This window comes from Chrysochloris asiatica, unplaced genomic scaffold, assembly GCF_000296735.1.
Source record: "Chrysochloris asiatica unplaced genomic scaffold, ChrAsi1.0 scaffold00016, whole genome shotgun sequence".
In the NCBI taxonomy this organism is placed as follows: Eukaryota; Metazoa; Chordata; class Mammalia; order Afrosoricida; family Chrysochloridae; genus Chrysochloris; species Chrysochloris asiatica.
The window spans coordinates 14,719,525-14,745,973 of record NW_006408534.1 but is presented as its reverse complement, the minus strand read 5'-3'; the positions used below and the strand labels follow the sequence as shown (position 1 = coordinate 14,745,973).

Below are 26,449 nucleotides of genomic sequence, written 5' to 3'. Positions count from 1 at the left end.
TGACCCACGACAAAGTATTTTAAATTGCCTCATATGCAGCTGGAAGCTGCACAATGAATAAGGAAGATAAAAGAATTGATGCATTTGAATTATGGTGTAGGCAAAAAATATTGCCAGAAAACCAATGTTTTTTTGGAGGAAGTATGGCCAGATTGTTCCTTAGTAGTGACAGTGGAGAGACTTTGTCTCTAGTACTTTAGACATTGCTTAGGAAGAGCCAGTTTCTGTAAAATGACATTATGTTTGAAAAAAAGTAGAGTCAATGAAGAGGGCTGACACAATAATGGGCTCAAACATGACAATTGTGAGGCTAGTGCAGAAGTGGGCAGTGTTTCATTCTGTTGCACATAGGGTCACTATGAGTTGGAACCAACTTGTTGGCACCAAACAACAATACTATTTGTCTTCTATCTTTGGATGAGAACCATTCTGTTTTTGTCTAAGAAATGTGTACATGATTCTCTTTGATACCCCTTTCTACTTAATATAAAAATTTTAAATTACATCCTTATAACTTTAACTGGGGGAGGGGTGGTTAGATATTGATGGTTTGTCATCTGTTTCAACCCTTTAGGATGTGGACTAATTTTGAGCAACATGCAGCTTCAATTTAAACATACAGTCTTTGGGCGCTTTCTCACCCAATCTGATTACTCTTCTACTGAGTGATGAGGTCATCTTCCACTTAAAATAGTCCTTTTATCTGGGTCAGGCAGGTGAACCTTATGAATTCTAGCACTCCCAAGCCCAAATTTAGAAACAGCTTCAGAGAAATTTCTTTGCTTTTGGTGAATTCTTCAATCCTAGTGAATATCTGATATGGAAATAGGGCCCAATTGATGTGGCTTTTCTCATGTCCAGGACTCTCCTAACTTAAAGGTTGTTAATAAGGTCCTTAGAAGCCTCACTTTTTAAAATTGCACCTTGTTCAAATCAAAGGATATTGTCTCTGGATCCTTCTTCGATGTGATATAAATTTATTCTGTTAGATAATTTTTGAAGTATGTGTTAAATGTGTGGCTGCTACAGTAGTTCATTTTGGATCAAGTTTTCCATCTATACTTTTGGTTCATGTGCTTTTTTAAAATTTTGGGAACGTTTTATAAACATGCATTCATACCATTTGCATCTACTCACAATAACCCACTATTCTGTTAGTTTGTCGTACTGTGGTGGCTTGTGTGTGATTCTGGAAACTATGTCACTGGTGTTTTAAATACCAGCAGGGTCACTCATGATAGACAGGTTTCAGCTGAGCTTCCAGACTAAGACAGACTAGGAAGGAGAGGCTGATGACTTCTGAATGTTTATTTACTGAAATCCTTATGATCAACACTGTCGGCTCTAGTGTCAGAGGATGAGCCCTCAGGTTGGAAAGTATGGAAAGTATAACCGGGGAAGAGCTTCCTCCTCAAAGTAGAGTTGACTGCGATGACGCAAATGGAGTCAAGCCTTCGGGAACTTCATTTGCTGATGGGTAACAACTCAAAATGAGGAGAAACAGCTGCAAACATTCATTAATAATCAAAACATAGAATGTACGAAGTATGAATCTAGGAAAATTGGAAGTTGTCAAAAATGAATTGGAATGTATAAGATTAACATCCTAGGCATTAGTGAGCTGAAATGGACTGGTATTGACCATTTTAAGTCACATAATCATAAGTTTACCATGCCGGGAACAATAAATTTAAGAGGAATGACATCACATTCATCAACAGAAAGAGCTTTTCAAGATCTATTTGAAAATGCTGTCTGTGACAGGATAATAGCCATATGCTTACAGTTAATACAATGTTATTCAAAATTATGCACCAACCACTAAAGCCAGTGATGATGAAATTGAATTCTACCGACTTCTTCAGTCTGAAATTGATCAAATGTGCAATCACGATGTTTGATAAATACTGGTTATTGGAATGTAAAGACTGGAAATAAAGAGGAAGGATCTAGTTAGAAAATATGGCCTTGGTGATAGAAATGATGTGTGTGTGGGTCACATGATAGAATTTTGCAAGACCAAAGACTTATTCATTGCAAAACCTTTTTTAAACATGGACCTCACCAAGTGGAATACACTGAAATCAAATTGATTACATCTGTAGAAAGAGACGGTGGAAAAGCTCCATATCATCAGTCAAAACAAGGCCAAGGGCAGACTATGAAACACACCATCAATTCATCATATGCAAATTCAGACTGAAGGTGAAGAAAATTAAAACAATAGTCCATGAGAGTCTTGAATATATCTCACCTGAATTTAGAGATCTTCTGAAAAACAGATTTGATGCATTAGACATTAAAAACCAGAGGAGTTGTGGGATGACATCATGAACATCATACAGGAAGAAAGCAAAAGGTTGTTAAGAAGACAAGAAAAAAGGAAAAGACCAAAATGGATGTCAGAAGAGACTCTGAAACTTACCCTTCAGTTACAGATGCTTAAGCAAATGGAAGAAGTGAGGAAGTACAAGAGGTGAGCAGAAAATTTCAAAGGTCAGCTCAAGTAGACAAAGTCAGATATCATAATGGAATGTGCAAAGACCTGGAGATAGAAAACCAAAAGGGAAGAACACACTCAAGTATTCCTCAAGCTGAGGGAACTGAAAAAAACAAAAAAAATTCAAGTTTTGACTTGAAATATTGAAGGATTCTCTGGGCAAAATAGCGAATGATGCAAAAAGCAGCAAAAGAAGATGGAAGGAATACACAAAGTCACTGTACCTACCACAAAGAAATGGAAGATGTTCAACCATTTCAAGAGGTAGTATATGATCAAGAACCAAAGCTACTGAAGGAAGAAATACAAGCTGCATTGACGGCATTGTCAAAAAACAAGGCTCCAGGAATTGGCAGAATACAAGTTGAAATCTTTCAACTGATGAAGCACTTTAGGCACTCATGCATCTATGCTAAGAAATTTGGATAACTGTTACCTGACCAAGCAATCAGAAGAGATCCATATTTGTGCCAATTCCAAAGAGTGGTGACCCAACAGAATGTGGAAATCATTGAACAATATCATTAATATCACATGCAAGTAGTTTTGCTGAAGATAATTCAATAACGGCTGCAACAGTACGACAGGGAACGGCCAGAAATTCAAGCAGATATAAAAGATGTAGAATGAGGGATGTTATTGCTGACATCAGATGGATCTTGGCTAGAAGCAGAGATGACGAGAAAGATGTCTGTATTTGTTATGTGATGTCAAGTTAGTTATGATTCATAGCAGCCTTATGCACAACAGAACACAACACTGCCCAGTTCCTGGTGCTATCTGACAGTGTTGCTCTGCTACTTACAAGGTTTTCAGTGGCTAAACATTTAGAAGCAGTCTGCTTCTTCTTCCTAGTCTTAATCTGGAAATTTAGCTGAAACCTGTCCACCATGGGTGTATCCTGCTGGTATTTAAAATACTGGTGGCATAGCTTGTAGTATCACAGCAACATGCAAGTTACCACAGTATGATAAACTGACAGTTGAGTGAATCGACAGAGAAGATGTTTATGTGTGCTTTATTTACTATACAAAGGCTTGCCATTGTGTGGATTATAACAAACTATGTATACCATTGAGAAGAATGGGAATTCCAGAACACTTAATTGTGCTCAGGAGGAATCTGTGCATAAAGAAGCAGTCATTCAAAAAGAACAAGGGGACACTGAAAGGATTAAAATCAGGAAAGGTGTGTGCCAGGGTTGTATGCTTTCCCCATATTTATTCTATCTGTATGCTGAGCAGATAATCCAAGAAGCTGGATTATATGAAGAAAAACGTGGTATCAGAATTGGAGGAAGGAAGACTCATTAACCACCTGCTCTATGCAGATGATACAACCTTCCTTGCTGGAAGGAAAGACTTAAAACACTGATGAAGATCAAAGACCACAGCCTTTAGTATGGATTGCACATCAATGTAAAGAAACCAAAAAAAAAATGTTACCACTGGACCAATAAATAACGTCTTGATTTATGGAGAAAAGATTGAAGTTGTCAGGCTTCAGTCTGCTTGAACCCACAATCCACACTCATGGTAGTAGTAGTCAAGAAATTAAGTGATGTATTAGGAAAATCTGCTGCAAAAGACCTCTTTAAAATGTCAAAGAGCAAAGGTATCCGTTTGAGGACTAAAATGCATTTAATTCAAGCCATGGTATTTTCAGTTGTTTCATATGCATGTGAAAGTTGAACAATTATTAAGGGAAACTATGGAAGGAATGATACATGAGTTATGGTGTTGGAGAAGAATATTAAAATTTACCATGTACTGCCAGAACAAACAAATCTGGGTTGGAAGTATAGACAGAATGGTAAGACTGCCTCTCTCATACTTTGGGTATGTTATCAGGAAGACACAGGAAGAACGTCATGCTTGGTAGAGCATCCATGAAAAAGAGGTGGACCCCTAACTAGATGGATTAGCACAAAAGCAGCAGCAGTGGGCTCAGCATACAATCGTGCCGATGGTACTTGACGGGGAAATTTTTCATTCTGTTGTGCATAGAGTCACTACGAGTTGGAGACATCTAACAACACTTTCAATAACTGCACAAAAGTATGTGCCAGGCTTGTGTCTTTTTACCTTATTATTTGTTGGACAAATATGAAAAGCTGGTTTATATGAAGAACACAGCATCAAGACTGGAGAATCATTAACAACCTCCAGTATGCAGCTGGCATAACTTTGCTTGCCAAGAAAGAAGGCAACTTGAAGGACTTAATGATAAAGGTCAAAAACTACCACCTGTAATACAGGTTTTACTTGAGAATGAACATTTTACAACTGGATCAAGAAACATCATCATGATATTTGAAGAAACTGGAGTTGACAATTTTACTTGGATCAACAATCAACATCCATTGAAGCAGCAAAAAATGAAATCACATATTGCATTGGGGAAGTTTATTGTAAAGATCTCCTAAGTTTTAAAAAGCAAAGACATTACTTTGATGACTTAGGCGCATCTGACCCAAGTCATGTTTTTTCAATCACCTCATATGCACATAAAAGCAAATGAAAAAGACAGAAGAACTGATGCATTCAAATTGTGGCATTGGAGCCAGAAGAATGAACAATTCAGTTGTAGAATACAATCAGAATGCTCCTTAGAAGTAAGAATGACTGAACTTCACCTTGCTTACTTGAGACACATCATCAGGAAAAACCAATCGCTAGAAAAAGACATCATATTTGGTAAGGTACAGGGTCAGTGAAAACAAGGGATACATAGGATAAATTGAGACAGTAGCCAAAACAATGGGCTCAAACATACCGATGATCAGGAAAATGGTGGAAGACTGGATGTTTGGTTCCAATATACATTTTGTTCCAATCTGAGAGTCAGAGCCCACACAGTAGCAACAAGACTACTTTGTAGCTGTCTTTTCCTCCAGGACTAAAAAAAGTCAGCAAACTAACTTCAACTCTCAATGACTACTGAAAGTTAAACTTCTATTATATGGTAGATGGTGACTTTTTTTTTTTTTAACAGCAAATAGGAAATCTCATTAGGTGGCTATCCAGTTGGGAAAAACATTAAGTTGGATCCATAACTCATTCATGATTGTCATTAGGAGCCATCAAGTAGATACTGATGAATAGCAACCTGTACAGCAGAAGAGTGCCTGGTTCTGCATCCTCTTCACAGTCACTGCTATGTTTGAGCCCATTGTTGCAACCACTGGGTCAGTTCATCTCTTTGAGGGTTGTCTTTTTCTTTTTGCTGACCCTCTACCAGAAGCGCTGGTGTGTTGCTGTACGATTTGCAAGGCTAGCAATTCAAACCTACCGGCTGCTCCTTGCAAACCCCATACAGGGTTGCTGAGTTGGAACTGACTTGCTGGTACTTAACAAAAAACAACTACTACTTTGCCAAGTATGAAGTCCTTCTACAGAGTCTGGGCCTTCCTGATCATATGTCCAAAATACAGAATTCAAAGTCTTGCCAGCTCACTTCTAAGAAGTGTTCTGGTTATACTTTTTCCAAAACAGGTGTGATCTTCTGGCAGACTGTGGTATAGTCAGTATTATTTGCTAGCACCATAATTCAAAGCATCAAGTCTTCTTGGATTTTTATCTATTCATATTGCATAGGAGGTGGTTGAACACTATGAATCAGGTGCACCTTAATCCTCAAAGTAACATTTTTACTTTTTAAAACTAAGCAAGTCTTTTGAAGATTTGAACAATGTGTCATTTGATTCCTTGACTGCTGCTTCCATGGGTTTGTTGTTTTTGTTGTTATGTGCCGTGGAGTCGGTTCTGACTCATAGCGACCCTGTACAGGCTTTCCGAATTTATGGAAGCAGAAAGCCTCATCTTTCTCCCACGGAACAGCTGGTAGTTTCAAACTGCTAACCTTGTGGTTCGCAGCCCGAGTCTTAACCAACATGCTAATAATAGTACTGCCAAGTAAAATGAATTTCTTGACAGTTTCTATTGTTTCTTCTGTTTATCATGATGTTGCTTATTGGTTCCATCCTAGGATTTTTTGTATGTTTAGGTGTAATCCATATTGAAGGCTGTATTCTTTGATCTTCATCAGCAGGTGCTTAAAATCCTCTGCTCTTGGCAAACAAGGTTGTATCATCTATATGTTGTTGCTAAGTGCCGTCAAGTCAGTTCTGACTCATAGTGACCCTGTATATGGTTTCTAAGGAGTGGCTGGTGATTGAACCGCCAACCTTGTGGTTCAAACTGATCTTGCAGTCCAGTGCTTAATCCTACTGCGTCACACCAGGACTCTATATACTGGAGGTTGTTAATGAGCCCAATCCAGATGATGTCACATTCGTCTTCATTTCTCAGATTTGCTCAGCATACAGATTGACTAAGCAAGGATGCACAACCTTCCTGATTTGAAACCAATGTATCCCCTTTCTTTTCTAACAACTGCCTCTTGGTTTATGTACAGGTTCCACATAAAGCAAAATTGTGTTCTGGAATTCCTATACCTCAAAATGTTACCCATAATTTGTTATGATCCGCATTGCTGAGTACATCTGCTTAGTTAATAAAACACAGTCTTGGTATTCTCTGCTTTCAGCCAAGATCCATTTGACATCAGCAATATCCCTCATTCCATATCCTCTTATGAATCCAGCTTGAATTTCTGGCAATTCCTTTTTGTAACCATTTAAAAATGATCTTCAGCAAAATTTTACTTGCATGCGATATAATGATGCAGTTAAGTCAAAAGGTATTGGTACATCCATAGGTTTATCACCAAAATGTGTTTAAACATGTTTCTGCAATCAGTAGGCAGCTGCAGACAAGTTCTCTTAAGTAGCGCAGTTGTTTTAGTCTTGTTATGGTGACTTCAAAACAAACTCTTTGTGCCATGGAAAAAAGATAATTTTGGGGTCAGGGCTAATATCACAATTTTAACAAAACTTCTTCCCAAATCATTGCAATGTTGCAATGTGTTTGCAGGAATGCTGCCCCACATAACAGATTTTAGATGGATCAAGAGTTTTAAGGTTTGGAGTACCTCAAAGATGAGTCAATCTCTATGAATGAAGAAATTAGCTTAAGTCAAGAAACTAGCAGAACACCATAGGCTTATCATTGACACAGTAGCTAATGAAGTTAGGCTCTCAAGTAGTTTGGTATTTTCAGTTTTAAGCAAAAATCCTGGCATCAGTAAGCTTTGGGCTTTGTGGGTACCAAAAGTTGTACAAAGAGATCAACATCTGATCTCTCAATTAGTCTTTTAAACAAGATCAAAGCTAATGACAATTTTGTGGAATGAATCATAACCTGGGACAAGTCTTGGGTTTGCCAATATGATCCAGAGAGAAAGACCCAGTCAAAACAGCTTTTAGAGGATCTGCTCGGCCAGTTAAATTCAAGATAAAGAGAGGTCGGCTAGAGGGTTATGGCAACTGTTGGGGGGGTAACAGGGTTCCTAAAATCTTGTTATATTTTCTCAAAGAACATGATTGTTGTTATTAAGTGCCGTTGAGTCGGTTCCGACCCACAGTGACCCTGTATAGGGTATCTGAGGAGCAGCTGGTGAGCTTGAACTGCCGACCTTGCAGTTCAACCGGCTTTGCAGTCGGGTGCATTAAACCACAGTGCCACACACAGGATAATAATGAGGCTTAATTATGAAGGCATTTTAGACTAATTGAAAGCTGCACTGTTGAGAAAAACAGTAAAGTTGTGCCAAGGAATTTTTCCCCCATCATATTGCACCTGCTCATTCTTCAAGGGTAGCAAAGGTTGTCCTACTTTATGGCCCTAACTACTATTTCAGAACTTCTTTCTTGTTCCGGGAACATTTTACAAGAAAACGGCTTGAGTCCATCAAAGGATGTCGATACTGTCATTTTGACATTTGAACTGCTCCTTGGAAACCCTATACAGGGTCATTATGGTTGGGACTGACTTGATGGCACTTAGCAATAACAAAACTATAAGTAGAGAATTCCTTTAGGGAAGGGTCAGCGAGATGGTAGACCGAGATAGAGTTTTGAGAAACAATGGCCTTACATTTTTATATTTTTACTTAATAAAACCTTTTGTAGTTGGTTGGCCAGGTAGACTTGCACATTTCTTGGTATTACATGTGTTTGTTGAAACATCTCAACTGGCATTCCATCAATTCCTGGAGACTTACTTTCTCCCCAATGCCTTTAGTGCAGCTTGAAATTCTTCAATACTATTGTCTCTTGACCATATTCTGCCGCCTGGAATGGTTGTTTATCAGCCAATTATTTTTGGTACTCTGGCTTTGTATTCCTTCCATATTGTTTGATGCTTCCTGTGTTAATATTTTGGCCCTGGAATCCTTCAATATTGCAACCAGACTTGAATCTCATTCAACACACATCCTCAAATGTTCATAAGATTTGTAAAAACAGATACAAAAATTCAATCACAGAACTAGGGGGAAAAATTCAAGGCTTAAATGTTTTTATAATCAGTGTGTGGCTAACGGTTTTTTAAAAGATATTATCATGAAAAAATATCTTAAATGACAATGATAAACTACAGAAAAATTAAAGTCTCTACATCACAACAGTATCTAAACAATGGGAATGTGACAAGCAAGAAAAATAAGTACATTGTAAAGATTAATATCCTTAATATAGGACAACCACTTACAAGTCACTTAGGAATAAAGTGGAACACTCCGACCAAAAGATTAACAAAAGTCCTACCCATCCAGTTAAAACACATATATCCAGATACGGTTTATAGGAAGTGTCCAAGCTATTTTTTTTTTTAATGTAAAGGAAGTGAGATATCAGCGAAGACACCTACATGAGAATTCACCTCATGCAATCTCTCCTCTTTGATGCAATTGCTTAATATTTGAGAAGTTAATACTTTTGCTTTATTTTTTAAAAGGGGCTTGCTTGTTGTTGCCACTGACTTTTTTGTTTTGTAATGTTTTATTGTGAATTATATAATTTACATGAGAGAACTTTAGTTTTACATTCATTCCATTGTATATCATTTCATTGCCATGGTTCCAATCCCCTTCATGCATCATCAACTGACCAAAGGGTATATCCTAGAAACCTGCCCCCTACGCTCCTCCCTCCACCCCCAGTCTTTGGCCACAGTCCCTCTCCCTCTCTGGATCCACATCATTGTCTCTGTCTCCATCTCAGGTTCTCTGGGTAGGGTCCCGCTCTCGACTCTTCTCTGTTGATGGTCCTAGAGACCTCCGCTCCTAGACTGGAGAAATAATCACTCCCTTCCTTGCTACAAGACTTGCACTTCCAAGTCTCATAATCAGTCCTGATAACCATTATTCACTGCAGTATCACGAGTTACCCATCTGTATTTCATTTGATCAGCTCCGCCTAGACAGAATGGATAGTACTCACTGGAGATTCTGCCTTCCTCCATGCCCCCTAGCTCTAAGTTCCCTCTTGAAAGCTTGTAAGCCAGTCACTTCTTGCCTTTGTAGTTCCCCCCCCCCTTCTGAATTGGGTATCCAATGTCCAAGTTGCCTCTCTCTGTCTACTCTGTGTGTGGAGGGGGTGGGAATGTTTCTTGCTGTAAGGATTTGTTCCTTCTTTTGAGTCACTGCATCCGTAGGTATAGATCAAGTTCATCATATTGTATCAGCTCTTTTTTTCCCCCTCTTCTTTCTTCTCCTGGTTGAGCTCTGATCATCTAGTCATCCAGTCCAGGTCACGTTGGTACTATCTGCAAATGTGGGTGTTCTTGTGCACATGCTTTCTCTTCCCATCAGCCGGTAGCTCCACTCTGTGGCCATGCCACTGACTCTGGGTCCAAGAGTGCCCAGGTCTCCTCACACTGCTTGCCAAGCAGGTCCCCAGAAGCCCACTGAATATTGTAAGGCTTAGCTTGCCACTTCATTGCTGCTTTTCCCCCTTTTCCCCCTATCGGTGATGCGTGTGGTCACCAATCAGAACGTGTATTTCCGTTGAGTTTTAGTCTTGGAAGGGGTTTGCGTTGAGAGGATCCGACCACTTGCCTTGATGTTTCCTAGGGAAGCGACTTGTTTGTTCTAGTAGTAAGTAACAGTCCATCTGCCTCTATTGTTTTGTATTTTTCCTGCAGGTCTTTCTTTCAAGAAGTATCTTTTGTTCTTCTAGCCGCTCCAGGCTGGTCTGCTCGTCCTTTCAAGTGGAGTTTTCTCATCTCTGGAGATCTGGATGTGGTTCGGGTTTCCACCTGTAGTTTTATGTATTGCAAAGGCTCTGCAAGAAGCCTCATTCACTGGGTACGCTGTAGCCCCAATTTAGGTATTCCAATCAGTTATAGGCAGAAGACGGACTTACAAGCCTTCTAGTGTGATGTTTCTCACTATTCCTTTCTCTCCCCCCTCCAGTGTCTACGCTATATTATAATGCAAGGAAAACCAAGATTCAAAACACAGCCAAGCATCTTAACACGATTCCCCCCTGCCATTGGTTTTTGACATCCTTTTAATTTTTATCTTCAGCCCAGATCTTATATTCAGGGGTCCTAATTGGAAGAGGTGGTTCCATTCTCAGCTGCTTCTTAGATTCAAGGACATTTCTCCTGGCCATTGCAATGAGTAGTCTCAGAGCCTATGGCTTCAAAGATACATGGCTTCTTGAACCTCACTATTCGCTTCTCTAGTGCGATAGCATTGTTCTTAAATCCTACTGGTAGGCATAAGGTTTTTTCCTTAAAACCCGGCTTCAAATTAAACTCAGGTGGGTCATAAAAGACTATCATGGACGTTCTTTTTCTCTATTCACTTTGAGTTTCCGTTTTGTTTTTGATACTTGCCCTTTGTCGTCCTCACGTTGCATTCTTAAACCCCTCTAAGTGTTGTCTGGAAAGACTTGACACTCGACAGTACCCAATTTTAGCCAGGGCTTAGGGACAGCGGTGCCATCAGGCATAAAGGAAGGCGCAACCATCCAACAAGGTGCCTACTTACATTAGAAAAGAAAAGGCACACTCACTAGAGTAAAACTGTATGCCTTTATTCAACATAAAGTGTGTCATCAAGATAAAATACAGTTTGTCCATGTGCAGAAACATTAGCATACATTCAATTCTGAAGGTAGTTTTATCCGAACAATAAAAGGGACAGTTTCAAAGTGAGAAGAGGATAGGGAGGAGGAGCTAAAAGGCAGTTTTCTGTCAGAGTGCTAAGGCCCATGTGCACAAAGATTTTAAAGTGAGAAGACCAACAGGTGGTCATTTCTTCCATTCTTATTTCTCTTGGTGCTGGTGAAAAACCATAGATGTGATGCAGTCACAGAATTAAAATGGGTTTTCAAAAACTAGGTCAAAGCACTTATGGTTAAGGTTTCACTCCTATAGGTAGTGTAGTGGTTACGAGTTGGGCTGCTAACCTCAAGGTCAGCAGTTCGAAACTGCTGGCCTTTCCATAGGAGAAAGATGAGGGTTTCTGCTCCTGTAAAGATTTACAGTCTTGGAAACCCTGTACAGGTTCGCTGAGTCAGAACCAACTCCACGGCACATAACCATCACTCGGATCTTTCATAAACTCTACACCTTATATTCCTTGAAGGAAAAATGTGCTCGTCAGTCGGTACTTTGATTAGATACAAAATTGTCAGGCTTTTCTCAGTTCTGAGTTTATCTCCTTAGCTAAGAAAAGGAGACCATCTATGAGACTGGTTTAGTTTAAAGCTTGTATAGAGTGATGACATATAGGTTTAGCTGAGGTCAGCTACTGATGTAATAATCATGGCTGTTGCCTGAAAACATGTATGAAAAGAACTGCTGACTCAGGGTCAAAGTCCAATTTCGTAATGTCTAAGCCCTAGATTGTTGAAAACATTGAAATCTGAATGTTAAAAAAAGTTGACCCAAGATACATAAAAATGTATATACTACAATTTTAATAAGAAAGTAGGCTGCAAATAGTTCTAAAGTAACTTTTCAGAAATTTGAGAATATTATTGCCTTTGTTTTTTGGCGGTTAGATAAGCACTGGACTGGCCAGCAGTTCAAACCCATCAGCCTCTCTAGAAAACCAGTATACAGGGTCACTGAGTCAAAACCATTACCACCACTCTGAATCTTAAAACATTTAAAATGATGATCCCTGATTAAGCAAGTGCTGACCTTTGTTGGCTTGATACAGTTTTCACGAAGCCAAGGTCCACTTCACTTTATAGGACATGTTGTTGATTCTGACCCATAGCAACCCTGTATAGGGTTTCCAACGTGCAGCTGGTGAGTTTGAACCACTGACCTTTGCTGTCTGCCGCATTAGCCCAAAGCGCCACAACCTGAAATCAATAGCTGCAAATACTTCAATAGAAACTCATCCCTTAACAGTGTCTCAAATCAAACCCTGTGTTCCACTAACAGCATTTCCCATCATCCATGTAAGTGAACCCAACATGTATTTTAATAATCTGAAAAACACCTAATTACAAATGAATTTAAATCAGCAAATTTTCAGTTTAATCTCCTTCCCCGCCTCCCACAACCCATGCAGACATCCTTTAGATTTTACAGTTGAGTATCAGGACTGGTTTTGATTCTTTTTAGGTTCAAACCAAGGTTGAACCAAGGTTGAAGTTAACAATCCATTCTTAGCACAGCCTGATAATCCCTGGTTCTCTTCCTGGTTTAGTCCATCCTTCCTAATGTACAGAGATCACTTAGGGATTCCGCTCCTATGCTAAGGCTCTGAACACTACATGGAGGTACAGAAGTCTTCCTTAGTCTCTATAGTGTCTTTGAAAGAGACACAATTGTTGAAGGGCACCCAGTATTAGAAAAATATAAAATCACCTATCACCCTTGTCACTAGACAAAGCTAAAACTACATTACACTGTGGAATAGCTAATGCCTCTTTGACTGAAAGATACAGATATTTTGGCATACAGGATTGAATTGAAAATCCAATAATCCAGGTTAAAGTGTAAGTGATAAGGAAAATTCAAGAATAAGCACCGACAAAATACAATGATTTATCCCTTTATAGGGTTTCTACCACAAAGTCGTAAAGCAAGAATTAGAATTTGTGTCACTAAAATGGAAGAGGCTAGGAACTTACTGGAGTACACAGAATACTAAAGTAATTCTATGCATCACGGAAGAAAACATCTCTTTATCAGTTCAAAATGAAGGGATACACTTACTTCTCACCAGTCTTTAAGCCACAACTAGAAAACTAGGTTATTGTTGGGTCCTGAGTCAATTTGTATTCATAGAGACCCATGGTGACAGAGTAGAACTGTCGATAAACTTTCAGGTGAGCAGCCTAGCTCTTGGATTAGTCAAACATAAGATCAAGCCTTCTTATTAGCACACTGACCTTCTTATTAGCACACTGACCTGAATTAACTAAACGGGATTGCTTTTAACCATTCTGTCTTTAGGTATTACTCGGGTTTCTTGAAATTTCTGTTAACTCAAGATTTCCTTTTAGTTCTCAGAAAAAGCAATTTTATTAACATGATTAATCACCCGCAATTCCCTGTTGTTTCATCTCGGGGCAAAGCTTTCTTTGTAACCAGCGCTTCCAAGGCTCACATTCCTCTATCTCTAACAACTCATTTACACATCAACTTTGAATACCTCCTGGGATGTGTGCAGCATTCTTCATTAGCTTTAGACACTTGCTATATGCCTACCTTCAACATCTGAAGGTTTTTGCTTACCCATATATGCAACTCCAGCACTTTAGCATCGTGCTTAGCACACAGTATGTGCTCCATAACTATGAGTAACATGATTTGTTTATAACAAGTTAGACACATTACGCCAAATATATTTTCTTAAGAATAGTTTGCTCAAGTAGTATCAAGAACAATCAATGAATACAGACTTCTGGGACCCTGTGATGCAAATAGTGGGAAGTGGGGGAGTTGAAAATTGGTCCAGTGTTTGGGCATAACGCTCTTTATAAGTCAACTGTAGACCATGTCCCTCTATAGACTTTCCTATCATTACCTGAATATGAAGTACACTTCCTGTGAGGTAGGAGGCCCACTTAAATAGTGATAAATATGTACTAGAAATGGGAGTTCTTAATCTCGGTAAATGATGATCATGGACTGGCTCTCACATAAAGATCTCTCCTTTAAGAACTGAGGATCTAAATGTTCCCTGAGACTTAAGAAATTCCTTTAGAAAGAGTCTATCCTCAGAAAAGGTTTAGAAATTTTGAGTGCTGTTCTGGTGGGTAGCTAAGCGGTCTTCAATGTCTTTGGGCAACCCTGATGTTTAAAGAGTCACTTTTTGAAAATAAGGTCTTAAAAAAAAAAAAAAAAAAAAAAGTATACCATGGATCCTTACTATTAATTTCCAAAATATGCTATTTTTTATTAGTAAAAAATAAACTACAGCTGACAATTAAGGGGAAAGCTAGCAAACTACAAAAGTCAGTTTCATGGTTCATTCAGATACATTCCTGAGACTCTGGGCTTATTAGCTTTTGAGGTCATGAATAAATCTATATACATTATTTCCAAAGGCCATCTAGGTACCTTCACTTCCCCTCAGTCATACCCAAAAATCAAATGTTTACAACCATAAAATGAGATCTTTTGGATTGTGCCAAAGTCGTCCAGGCTATCTCTAGGTATAGGACAATGAAACCCTAACATATAACTCAGTCCCTCGCCAATCCCATAAATGTCCTTCCTGACTCTCAGAAGTTCAAAATATTAAGTGTAATGCTGAAATAGGAAGCTAGTCAAGATACAGATGTTTCTTTTTTTCTTTTTACAATGTTGTGCTGGCTTTTTAAAAAAATCCCTTTAGGGTCAGAGAGAACATGAAACAGGCCATGAAACTTCTCAGAAAATAACTGAAAACAGAAAAATGTCTTTCAATATTTTCATGTGACTATTTCTTTACATACTGTTTGGGGCTTGAAAGGTGGCACTGAATGTTTGCTGGTGAATTACTGACCACTGTGAAGAAAAGAAAACCTATTCCCCCTGCCCCTGAGATATGTCCTCACCATTCACTGTTTTAGAAGCAAACAAGAGTTTGCTTCTAAAGAGACTGCAATTGGTTTCTAGGAATCCATGTTAGAAGAGTTAGGAGACAGAACAGATTAAGGTAGAAAACAAGGAGACAAACAGACTAAGAGACTTTATAATATTTTTACTAGGCTCTGAAAGAAATACACTACTCTGATTTATCACCAGATGCCTTTTTACTTTTTTCTGTACAATCTGTGGTAACCTTCCAAAAGTCGTGTAAGGCAACAACTGAGGGCCCTCACCCATACCGTTCTCAGAAATACGTCAGATCTCAAAAGTCACCAAAAACTCCAAGGATTTTATTTTCACTTTTAATTATCTTTTACTTAATAAAATGAAAAATAAGAATATATGAATACATACAATCTATATACATATATTTATTGCAAATACTTAAAATTCTTAAGTAAAATGATTTTTTCTATATTATTTGTGAAAAAATATGACTTTTAAATGGTGTCGACACCAACTTCTCTGTACATACCCTCAATTCCAATGTTAACAATTCCTTTAAAAAGGCAAAAGACACAAAAGCTTAGCATTTACCAAACCAGTCTGTACAAACCTTGTAGCCAGAAGGGGGAAAAATAAGCTTGTGGTAAATAGGTCAATTTCTTTTGAAATAAAAAATAAACCCCAAAACTATCCCTCTTATTGCATTCCGTGGAAGTAATCTGAGAGACTTTAGAGTAATTTCCTTTGAAATAATCTGTGCCTTAACAGTAAATTCTACAATTAACATACCATATACGAGAAATCCAAGTATTCCACTGTCGCTTTTTACATAGATATTAAAATATATATTACTCAAAATATATTACTGGAAAGCTATTTTTAAAATTGATCTTTAATAGTTGTATCAAATGTAAAGCATTAAAAAAAATAAAGTAACCGAGAATCTCTGAAGCTATTACTTCAACCTTAGGAAATACTTTACCTATTGTTCTTTAGTCACTAGGCATATAGGTACTGAAACATGGCAGGAAATCACCCTGCCTATCATGTCTCCCAGAGTCTCTTTGGACTATTCTATTAGGTGAGTTGAAAAATACCCTCAGACCAAGTTTTTCCTTAGCATTTTGCAGTTATGCGATAGGGGACTTTTCCCTCCTTTCCACTATGTGAAACTGCTAGGTCACAGAGAAAACCACCCTGGCACTGTTTGATGACAGTGAGTACAGGAAATGCTTATCTTTGTAATGATCAGAGAAGACCCTCTTCATTATAACAAATAATCCCACCAAAGAGTTCTTTATGGATCTCCAAGAGCATAAGAAGCAACTGAGATGGTTACTGTCATGAGTTTACACCTTCCCCTGGAAGGCAAAGAGGTCTTCCTTTGGTTATTTAAATAGGATGTTTAAGTCTTCAAATATCTACATCTGTGTGCCTGCCCAACCCATGTAACTGAGCTCCCCACCGTCCCATCAGGAAACATTTCTCACAGTCCAGCTCTTATACAAAGACCACTTCATTAACTTGGGCAAAAGATTATATTTACTTGGTTTTATTTTCTCATTGAATAGGATGAAGGATTTCAATCAAAATTCATTAAGATTCAGGGAGCCTTCTCTGTTAGACAGCTTAGAACAGTTCTAAGTAAGACTGAGATGATACACTGTTAATGCTATCTCCCCCAGGTGACCTGCAACAGAGGTATGTAAGTCTCGAGAAGGGTACGCTGCAGGCTTCTGCCATCAGGCACACAGCCTGACTAGTCACTGGAAGTAGTGCAACTCATATCATTCAGAGTCAGTTTAGCTTTTACTAAAAAACATTTCAGACTAAACTGAAAGGTAGACTCTGGAAACCTAAACACTGCTGTAAGGGTATTATATTAGAGTACCATACTCTAACAAGTTAATGATTTTATTTCTACTGCTTCATTTTTCAAAAGGACCACACTAATGATTTTTCTGTTTAATTCTTATGATGAGTGACTTTCTATTCCAAAACCACTGTAGTCCAAGTGACTAACAATCTATGGGAATCAAACTGTTCTCTCATTTGGTTAAGATTGAGGCAGGGTACCTAGTTGGAGATTTCTGTCTTAAGGGTGTTCCTAGATGAAAATATTTTATTATCTGAGTATCATTTATGAAGAGAATGTGGTGAAGAGTAATGCTTAGAATCTATCTACGGGAGTCTGGGTCAAGAAGAGGCACAATATGGTTTGCACTCAAAATGGTTTCAGAAATCCCTGATGCCTTTTCTCCTTTCCTAGCTACAGCCTGCCCATTCTGACATTAAGGGAACCTTCCATGGAAGACAGCCTTTGTAAGACAGGAAAGGAGCGAAGCAGAAAAGTCACTGTTATTTATCCAAAATGGTACTTTGCTAATTAACATGAAAACAATCCACCGCTTCCAGCATACACACTAGTTCTTAGCCCTGACACTTAAGTAGGGAGTGAAGAAGCTCAGCAAGGAATGGGGTTCCACTTCATCAACAGGTCTTTTTAAGGCCCTCCAGCACTACTCCTTAACCCTGAATCATTGTAGCCTTGTATTCCCTATCTATGAACGTGCTGGAAGAAAAGGGGGGTGATGGGAAGACATCTTATTATCATAGCTGAAAAAGGAAAGCAGATATTAATCTTAAAAAAAATTAAAATGCCAGAAAACAAATAAAAGAGAAAAATAGTGAAGTGAGTGTCTTAGGAGATTTGGCCTGGGGGCTTGTGAGAGCATTAGAACACGAGGTAGGGAGTGGTGGAAGCAGAAAGTTCAGAGACGCTGCAGACTGGGAGCAAAGCAATCATTATCTGTCTCTTTCTCCTATATGGAATGTGACTTAATCCACATATTTAAACTGTTGTGCATTTTGTAAATACCACACTCTGGATACTAAGTACAAATACAATTATGTAAGGTTGTTGTACTAGAATTTTTACTTTACACACTTGAAATTAGGAGACTGGAAATTAATATGCAAGTGATATAAACTGCTGATCTCCAATTTAAAACCAAATTCTGGTAAACTATAGATTTATTACTTTAATGTCCTTTAGTCATAACCTAAATATTATGTTCTCAAACTTTTTCCATCACTAGAGACAGATTTTAAAAACAAAAACTAAACAAGTCACAACAACAACAAAAGAAGCACAAAATGAAAAAACAAACACAAAACTTTGGGACTCGTTTCTTCTTCCTTTCTAGATATATCCTTCATCGAAGCCTCTTTAGATTAAAAATTTTAGTGCACAGACAGTCACAATCCAAAACCAGGGTCATATTTTCTAAAACAGGAGAAATTCCTGACTAGGACCCCCATCAATCTCCACAGGTGCCTGGGTAGGTTAGAACAGATTTATGACAGGATGGGCAAATGTGGCATTAATGAGTCTTTTTATCTGCAACAACGGGAACTCCAGAACACTGGGCTACCTTGCTTGCTTCTAGTGTTAAACTTGCTTTTACCAAAGTTCTGTTCACCATAACCATTTCTGCATGCTCATTCCATTGCCTTTGCCCAACAGCACGGGGCTCAAATCAGTGCATCACTTACACTTTTCTGTAAACTTCATACCAGTATTTCACATCTGTGTGGAAACTCCCATGAATGACCAAGTGCTTGGGTGGTATTACAGGAAGTGCCCTGCACAGTCACACCCTTCAAAGACCTCACACACTGACTCAGGGCAGGAGAGTGGGATTAGGAAACAGCCGGATTCACAAATTTAAAGCACAATGCTTGGCAACAGAGCCAAGTTAGGGCTTTCATCAGAGTCTGAAGCACTATCTGTGAAATGGATGCCTTATAAAAAAAATTTGGACTTAAGAAGGTTCCATTTCAAAGTAAAGGGACTGAGTAAACCCCTAAATCCAAATCTTTCAAAGTCTGAATAATCTATGTAGAATCTGTAGCCATACTGTCAAGACATAATCTGTGTGGGAGATCATTTCTGTAGACCATTCCTTCATTCGTTCTGTTTCCTAGCCTTTGAGAATATAGGTCAGAAGGGAGACAGCTCTATCACATTGAACTTTTCTCAGAGCCACATAAAGCTGAATATAAATCTGAATCCAAAGCAATACATTATTACCTAAACACTTGGGAAAACAATGTTAAAACAAAATGTGACATATTTACATGATTTTGTAAGTGCAAACTTGTCACAAATTCACAAAGTCTTGCTTGACTTAGACTTACTGTACAAGGTGCTCTTCCTCTAAAATGTAAAAGATCTGTACTCTGTATTCCTGATTAAGTAACATTTGTCTCTTAAGACAACTGAAACCTATTTATTTCTGTGATTCCAAAATAATGCAAAACAAAACAAAACACACATCTTGTTCACTCTTCACTCCCCCCCTCCTTTACAGTGTGTTCTTTCTAGTTTTCACTACCGAACAACAAGGCAGGAGACACACAGTTTGGAGGGGCCAATGCAATCGTCATGGCAGAAAGCACCACACCCTTTGCACATGATCATGGCTTTCAATCGGCAGTAACATTTTGAAGGCGTGTCCTCTATGCTGTTCTCTTCAGGAAAGGCCTGAACAGGAATGGTCTGCCCATGGCTGCTGGAATTCATAGCTTGGCTGGCTGGGATGGTAGTGACAGTCACTGAGAAGGACATAACATCACCTACATTGCTAGAGACCTGACTACAGTCAGACATACCCGGTACAGCAGAGCTATGGTCCATATCAGATGAGGTGGAGACGTTGATCATGCCTCTGTAGCTTGGCCCTATCTGTGTGGGGCTCCCATATAACTTTGGGGTTTGCAGTGGTGGAAGGAGCAGAGGCTTATGGGTGGGGCTGTCTGCAGGTATAGGAAGAGCAGTAGAACTGAAAAGCTCAGGGCTGCCACACATCATCTTACCTCTTACTGCATGAGCCATTTGCTTCTGTGCTGCTTGAATAAAATCTCTGGCTAGAGTCTTTTCATCGAACGCCTGGCCTCTAGTGAACACGTAATTCTCTTTGCTTAAAGTGGTTTGCTCATTCACTGTCTCTGCCTTCACATTCTTGTTAGCTAAGCAATCATTGGTGGATAGGGCTTCCCTACTGTGGAGCCTGGCTTCACACTTGTCGGAACTCTTGGAAGCTGGAGCCTCCTTCTTCACCAGGAGAGATTCCTGCTCCTCACCAGTACTCTCCTCATCAGTATCATCTTCTTTGCCACTGCTACTTTCTCCTGTTGCTTTTTTACTGTCTGTATATCCCATTTTCAAGGCCTCAGTTGGGCTACTTAAACAAAAACGGTCTTCAGGGTTTACAGAATGGGTCCTCCTAAAGCTCTCTGAAACCCTGCCATAGGTGGAAATGTTAAGTAAATAGTGGCCTGACATTGCAGGCTTTGATGTCCTTCTGCCAGCAAAACCCAGCATGAACCTCTGGCTTGTGGAGATGTCTTCAAACTGGAAACCTGAGTGAGCAAAGTTGAATTGATTGGGCTGTAGGACGGGGAGAACATTCTGCTTCTGAACCCTTTTGATGAGAGTTTGAAGGATCTGATCTTGGGTTGTTTTACTCAGTCCTTCTTGGTATGAGTGTGGGTCAGTGCTAGAGTCCCTACGATCTTTAGCTGAAAAAAGCTGATGGGTCCTTGGAATCGGGGGTAGCTGCATACTTTGCAATGTTTTACCCAGCTGTTGTACAGCCTCCCCTGTGCTACTTTCTGTTACGTTGGTTCCTATGGGTGCTCCTGCTCCTTTCTCCTCTTTAGTCAGTGGAACAGTTTTCATTTCAACTTTGGTGAGAGGTTTAGGAAGGATCTGCTCCATGGGAACATCTTTGCCCTGGAGTAGCTGAGTGACCAAAGGATTATTAGCAGGGATACTAGAATTTGGTCTGGCAATAGGCCCATCTATAGTTGCAGAAGTTCCTGTGGGTTTAAGGCTAGAAACTGCTGGCAGAGTGCTTGAGGATGGAGCTGATGCAGTAGGTGCTATGGTTGCAGTGACCTGGGGGAGAGGAAGCTTTTCTAAAGAGGCTGTTGTCAACACAGATGCCAGAGGAGGAGCCATAGCCACTGGGGCACTAGCACTTGCTTCTGTTGAGGTTGAAGGGTTTGGCATATTCTTACTAGAACCTGCTTTTGGCTCAACTGTGCCATCAGCCACACAGTGAACAGGTGAGGCACCTGAGATTAGAGCAGGGCCTAAGAGAGTAGGAGACACGTTCTCCTGTATGCAATTACTGGACCCTTGTGGGTGGCTTTGAGAGGCCACTGGGGCTGTTGTCCTGGTAGGGTTCAGTTTTTCACTATTCAGCCTCTCTAAAGCTGCTGGGGGTGGGTGAGTGTGGGCTGGTGATGGGACACTTGTGCAGGCTCCACTGGTGGCAGATGGAGGAGGCACTGAGGGGGTTTGCTGTAGTTGTGCTCCAGAGACACTAGGAGGCTGTGTCTGGCCAGGGTTCTTGGTCTCGGGTTGGGGCTGAGTCTCTGGACTACAGGGTAAAAGTTCTCTCGTACCTCCCCTGCTTCCAGTTCCTGCCAGTTCCAGTGTGGGGGCCCCCTTTCTAGTTTCATTGGCTCTGTCTGGGCCTGGACTCCCTCCCCTAGCAGTTTTCCTCTCACCACCCTCTCCGGGACCTTGTCCACCCCCTGGGCCAGGTCCTGGAATGGTCCCTCCAACTGTGGCAGCTGCAGCAGCGGCGGCGGCAGCTGCAGCAGCTGCCCTCTGTGCTTTGACCAGTTGGGCTTTTGCTTTGATGTCTGCAAGGGTTCTGGCTCCGGTTCTGTTAGGACTAATGAGGGAGATTGGAAAACGAGCCCTGGGAGAGACCTGCGATGTAGGAAATGGCACGAGGGAGATTCTGGAGACCGGGATCTGAAAGAAGTAGGAAAAAACGTTATCAGAGCTTAGCTTTCATTGATTAGAAAAACAAACTTCATAATCACCACTTAAGCATTTAGGGTAGGGTGAAGAATACAGCACCGTAAGGTCGCTATGGGTCGGAACCAACTCGATGGCACCTAACAATAGCTGGTCTGAGACAAACCATTGAGACAGCAACACAAATGTCTCATATTTGACCTCTACTGTTGCAAAAGACATTCCTCCCTCTCTAGGAATTTCTCAACGTCCATTTCTGCTTCAAATTCCCACTCCTCTCCTACACACAGCTCCCTTCTAATGCCAGTACTATTCTGAACTGGCAATTATTTAAGATTGAGGCCTATCTATCTGTGGTATCTGCGGTTTTAAACACGTTTGTGTGTGTGAAGTATGCGGTGTTCAGGTTGAAGGAGGAGAAGATTCTATCATTATTGTTTTTATGTCTTAGCTTTACTACCAAGATTTAGGTGGGAAAAAAAACACACAAAAACTTGTGGTGCCCTGAGTCCACACAGAGACACACACTGCTAAACATGGGCTGGATGATTTTAAATTAAAGATTGTTGTTGTTGTTATGTGCCGCGGAGTCGGTTCTGACTCATAGTGACCCTATACAGGGTTTCTGAGGCCGTAAATCTTTACGGGAGTAAAGAGGCTCATCTTTCTCCTGTGGAACAGCTGGTAGTTTCGAAAGATCCAAAGGTGCACATACTATGTCCAACTCTATGAAGTAGTTTATGATGTTAGTTTTAAACATCTGTACATGTTTACCCTGGTAATTTTCATTCCTGGTTTGAATTACCTATAAGCTATTCTTCACTATGTTATATCTATGACACTTGACATTTATGACAACTTTGAAAAAATTCTGATGGCCCAGGCCAACATGGAACCAAGGCTGGGCCAGGTAGCTCTCTATGAGGCCACCTTGAACTATATACTGAAAGACCCGGTGACGACTGGGTCACAGCAGGGATGGTGGCTGACGGGCCATGGGATGCCTTCTCCCTTCTGTCCATATGGTCTTGGCCCATGCAAAGGACTAAATAAGACTGTGGGTGAGCAGGAGAGGCTAAGCAGGGTGACCTGAAGGTGCTGGGGAGGTTGGTACGGGTAGGTGGGAAAGTGGGGAGAGGGAATGGGACTATGCAGGGTTGTGGGACACAGGATAGAAAGAATAGTGGGGTTCTAGCCCAGGACATCAACCCCTGCAGGCACTGTGGTGGTGGTGAAGGGGACCAAACGCATCCTGAGATGAACCAGAGGCAGTGAGAGAAGGGGGCAAGCACTACAGCCAAAGGCAGCTGGACTCTCTCATGATATCAGTTTGGCATAATGACCTGGTCTGTGGAACCTAACCATGCTGCTAAGAGAAGAGTAGGTGTACTTAACTTGTGGAGCATTCTAAGCTTATTTTAGATGCCCTGAGTCCTACCCTAACATTTACAGATCAGAACCGTGAGAAAGAGTATCTTATTTATTCTGATGTCCCATCAGGCTTGTAATCACTAATTATTATATCATATTAGATATCTCATTGTATCTGAAATCTATCTGATTTTTGTTATAACCAATATTTTGAAAACTACTGGAATTAATCACAGTGTATCAAGATCTAGATTGAGTCTCTTTAATTTAGAAGTTAAGTGCCACTGAGTCAGGTCTGACTCATAGTGATCCTGTATAGGGTTTCTGAGGCTATTAATATTTATGGTAGCAGAAAGCCTCATCTTTTGCCCACAAGGTGGCTGGTGGGTTTGAACTGTTGATGTTGTGACTAGAAGTCCAGTGTTTATCCTAATTTAGAAGTTGGTGACGACAGCTGTATGCCACACCAAGTCAGTTCTGACTCAAAGTGAACCTGATAGGGTTTCCAAGGCTATAAATTTTTATGTGAGCAGGAAGCCTCATCTTTCTCCCACAGAGCAACAGGGAGATTTGAACTACTGACCTTATAGGTTAGCACTCCAGTTTGTAATCCACTACTCTACCAGGTCTCCATTTTAGAAGTTGTTGTTGTTAAGAGAGGTCAAGTAGGTTCTGACTCAAAGCAACCCTGTATAGGGGGGTTCCAAGGAGCAGTTGGTGGATTTGAACTGCCAAGCTTTTGGTTGGCAGTCCAGTGCTGACCCACAGAGCCACTTTAGAAGTTCAATTTAGAAGTTACAGCTCATTAATTACGTAATGCTGTTGTTGCTAAGTGTCACAGAGTTGGTTCTGAATCATAGAGACCCTGTATAGGGTTTCTGAGGAGCAGCTGGTAGGTTTGAACCGCCAAACTTGCAGTTCAAATCAACCTTGTTGTCCAGTGCTTATACTACAGCATCATATTACAAAGTCTTATTTTACAAAATATGTAATTAATCCTTCTTTTAGAGCTGAATCTATTTTACATCCAAGCCTAAGAAGCCTAAACAGTATATTTACTATGTATAATTTTGGAAGGTGCTCAAAGAAAAACAGAAGCAATTATTGCCCATTGGTGACATCACCTAGAAAAGACTAGTAAATAAAGGGGCAAAAAACAGGCAAATCTAGAAAATTACATACAAGAAAAGCAGACTTGCTTATGAGTATTTCATATAAAGACAAACTATCTTACACACAAATTATCTTGAAAGTAATGCTATAGTTACAACAAAAATGGACTTTAGAGTGACATTATCACTAATAACACATTGAAATCAAATAGTGACAATCATTAAAAGTGGTTAAAGGTTAATACTCAAATATAACACAAATTAGTTTATTTCTGTAAAAAACTGAATTACCAAAGTATGCACAATAAATGACATGCTGTAACTTTTTTTAAAGTACAAGAAACTACTGAAGGTTGTCCAGGCACTGATAATGATTTATCTAACTGAGATAAATTAACTAAGCCTGGGACAGCAAAGAGATCAGATACTCTTCTTTTTAACTGAATACAGAATGGTCTAAAAATATTTTTTATTTATGTGCATATGGTTCATTCTTATATACATTACACAAAGCTAAATTATAGCATTTATAATAAAATTTCATGTTTGGTTTCTATTTAAATTTTGCTTTAAAAGGTTTGTTCTGTTATAAATTATATCAAGCTTTGTCTAAGGAAGTGGTGAAAAGTCTTTTAGATAGGAATGAAGACAGAGAAAAGAGTAACAATTTTTGCTAACTTATATTTTCAATGTTAAGTTTCTTGGGGTTAGGAAAAGGCACATAGACTATGATGGTATCCCACCTTTTTTAAGAAGAGGTTATACATCGAGTGTCACTTTTAGTAAAGTCTAAGCTATGTTGTTGTTGTTAGGTGCCATCGAGTCGGTACTGACTCGATGGTATATAGTATGGTATATAGGTATAGTCTAAACTATACCTTAGTTAAATTCGAAGTGGCATTCATTAAGAATTTAATAAGGTTTCTCATATTTTTATAAGAATAGCAAAATTGATCATTAAAATCAGAATCTTTGACATAGGAAGAGAGTGTAGTCAATGTTAAAAAAGATACAAAGAAAAAAGTCCTAAATACTGAAAACTAAGGAATGAAGAATGCCATGCATTAGTAATAAGTACAGTGAGAACGAAAAGCCACAAAGTACATGAAATTAAGGAAGTTACATGAAAAGGGGAAAAATGGTATTTCTATTTGGCTTGTGAGTTGCTATGATTCTGAAAGCTATGCCACTGGTATTTTAAATACCAGCAGACTCATCCATGGTAGACAGGTTTCAGATGAGCTTCCAGACGAAGACAGACTAGGAAGACAGAGTGATGAACTACTTCAGAATATTTAGTCACTGAAAACCTATGAATAGCAGAGAAACACTGTTAGATATAGTGCCAGGAAATGAGCCTCTCAGGTTGGAAGGCACTCAAAATGCGACTGGGGAAGAGTTGTCTCCTCAAAGTAGAGTTGACCGTGATGACACAAATGGAGTAAAGCCCTTGAAACCTTCATTTGCTGAGGGGGCACAACTCAAAATGAAGAGAAACTGTTGTAAACATCCATTAATAATCGGAACATGGAATGTACAAAGTATGAATCTAGGGAAATTGGAAATTGCCAGAAATGAAATGGAACACATAAACATCAATACTTAGGCATTAGTAGTGAGCTGAAATGGACTGGTATTGGCCGTTTTGAATCTGACAACCACATGGTTTATTATGCTGGGAATGACAAATTGAAGAGGAATGGTGTTGCATTCATTATCACAAAGAACATAT

At 39.5% G+C, this 26,449-nt stretch overlaps 1 protein-coding gene across 1 annotated transcript in view; it reads right to left on the bottom strand.

Moving 5' to 3' along the window:
* Nucleotides 1–19,789: 19,789 nt before the first annotated feature.
* The window catches only part of ASXL2 (additional sex combs like 2 (Drosophila)), a 200,668-nt gene continuing 194,008 nt past the window's right edge, over nt 19,790–26,449 (bottom strand). The window contains exon 13 of the mRNA XM_006835227.1: nt 19,790–22,228. Coding sequence (XP_006835290.1) covers nt 19,790–22,228 — 2,439 coding nt within the window. The remainder of the gene's footprint in view (nt 22,229–26,449) is intronic.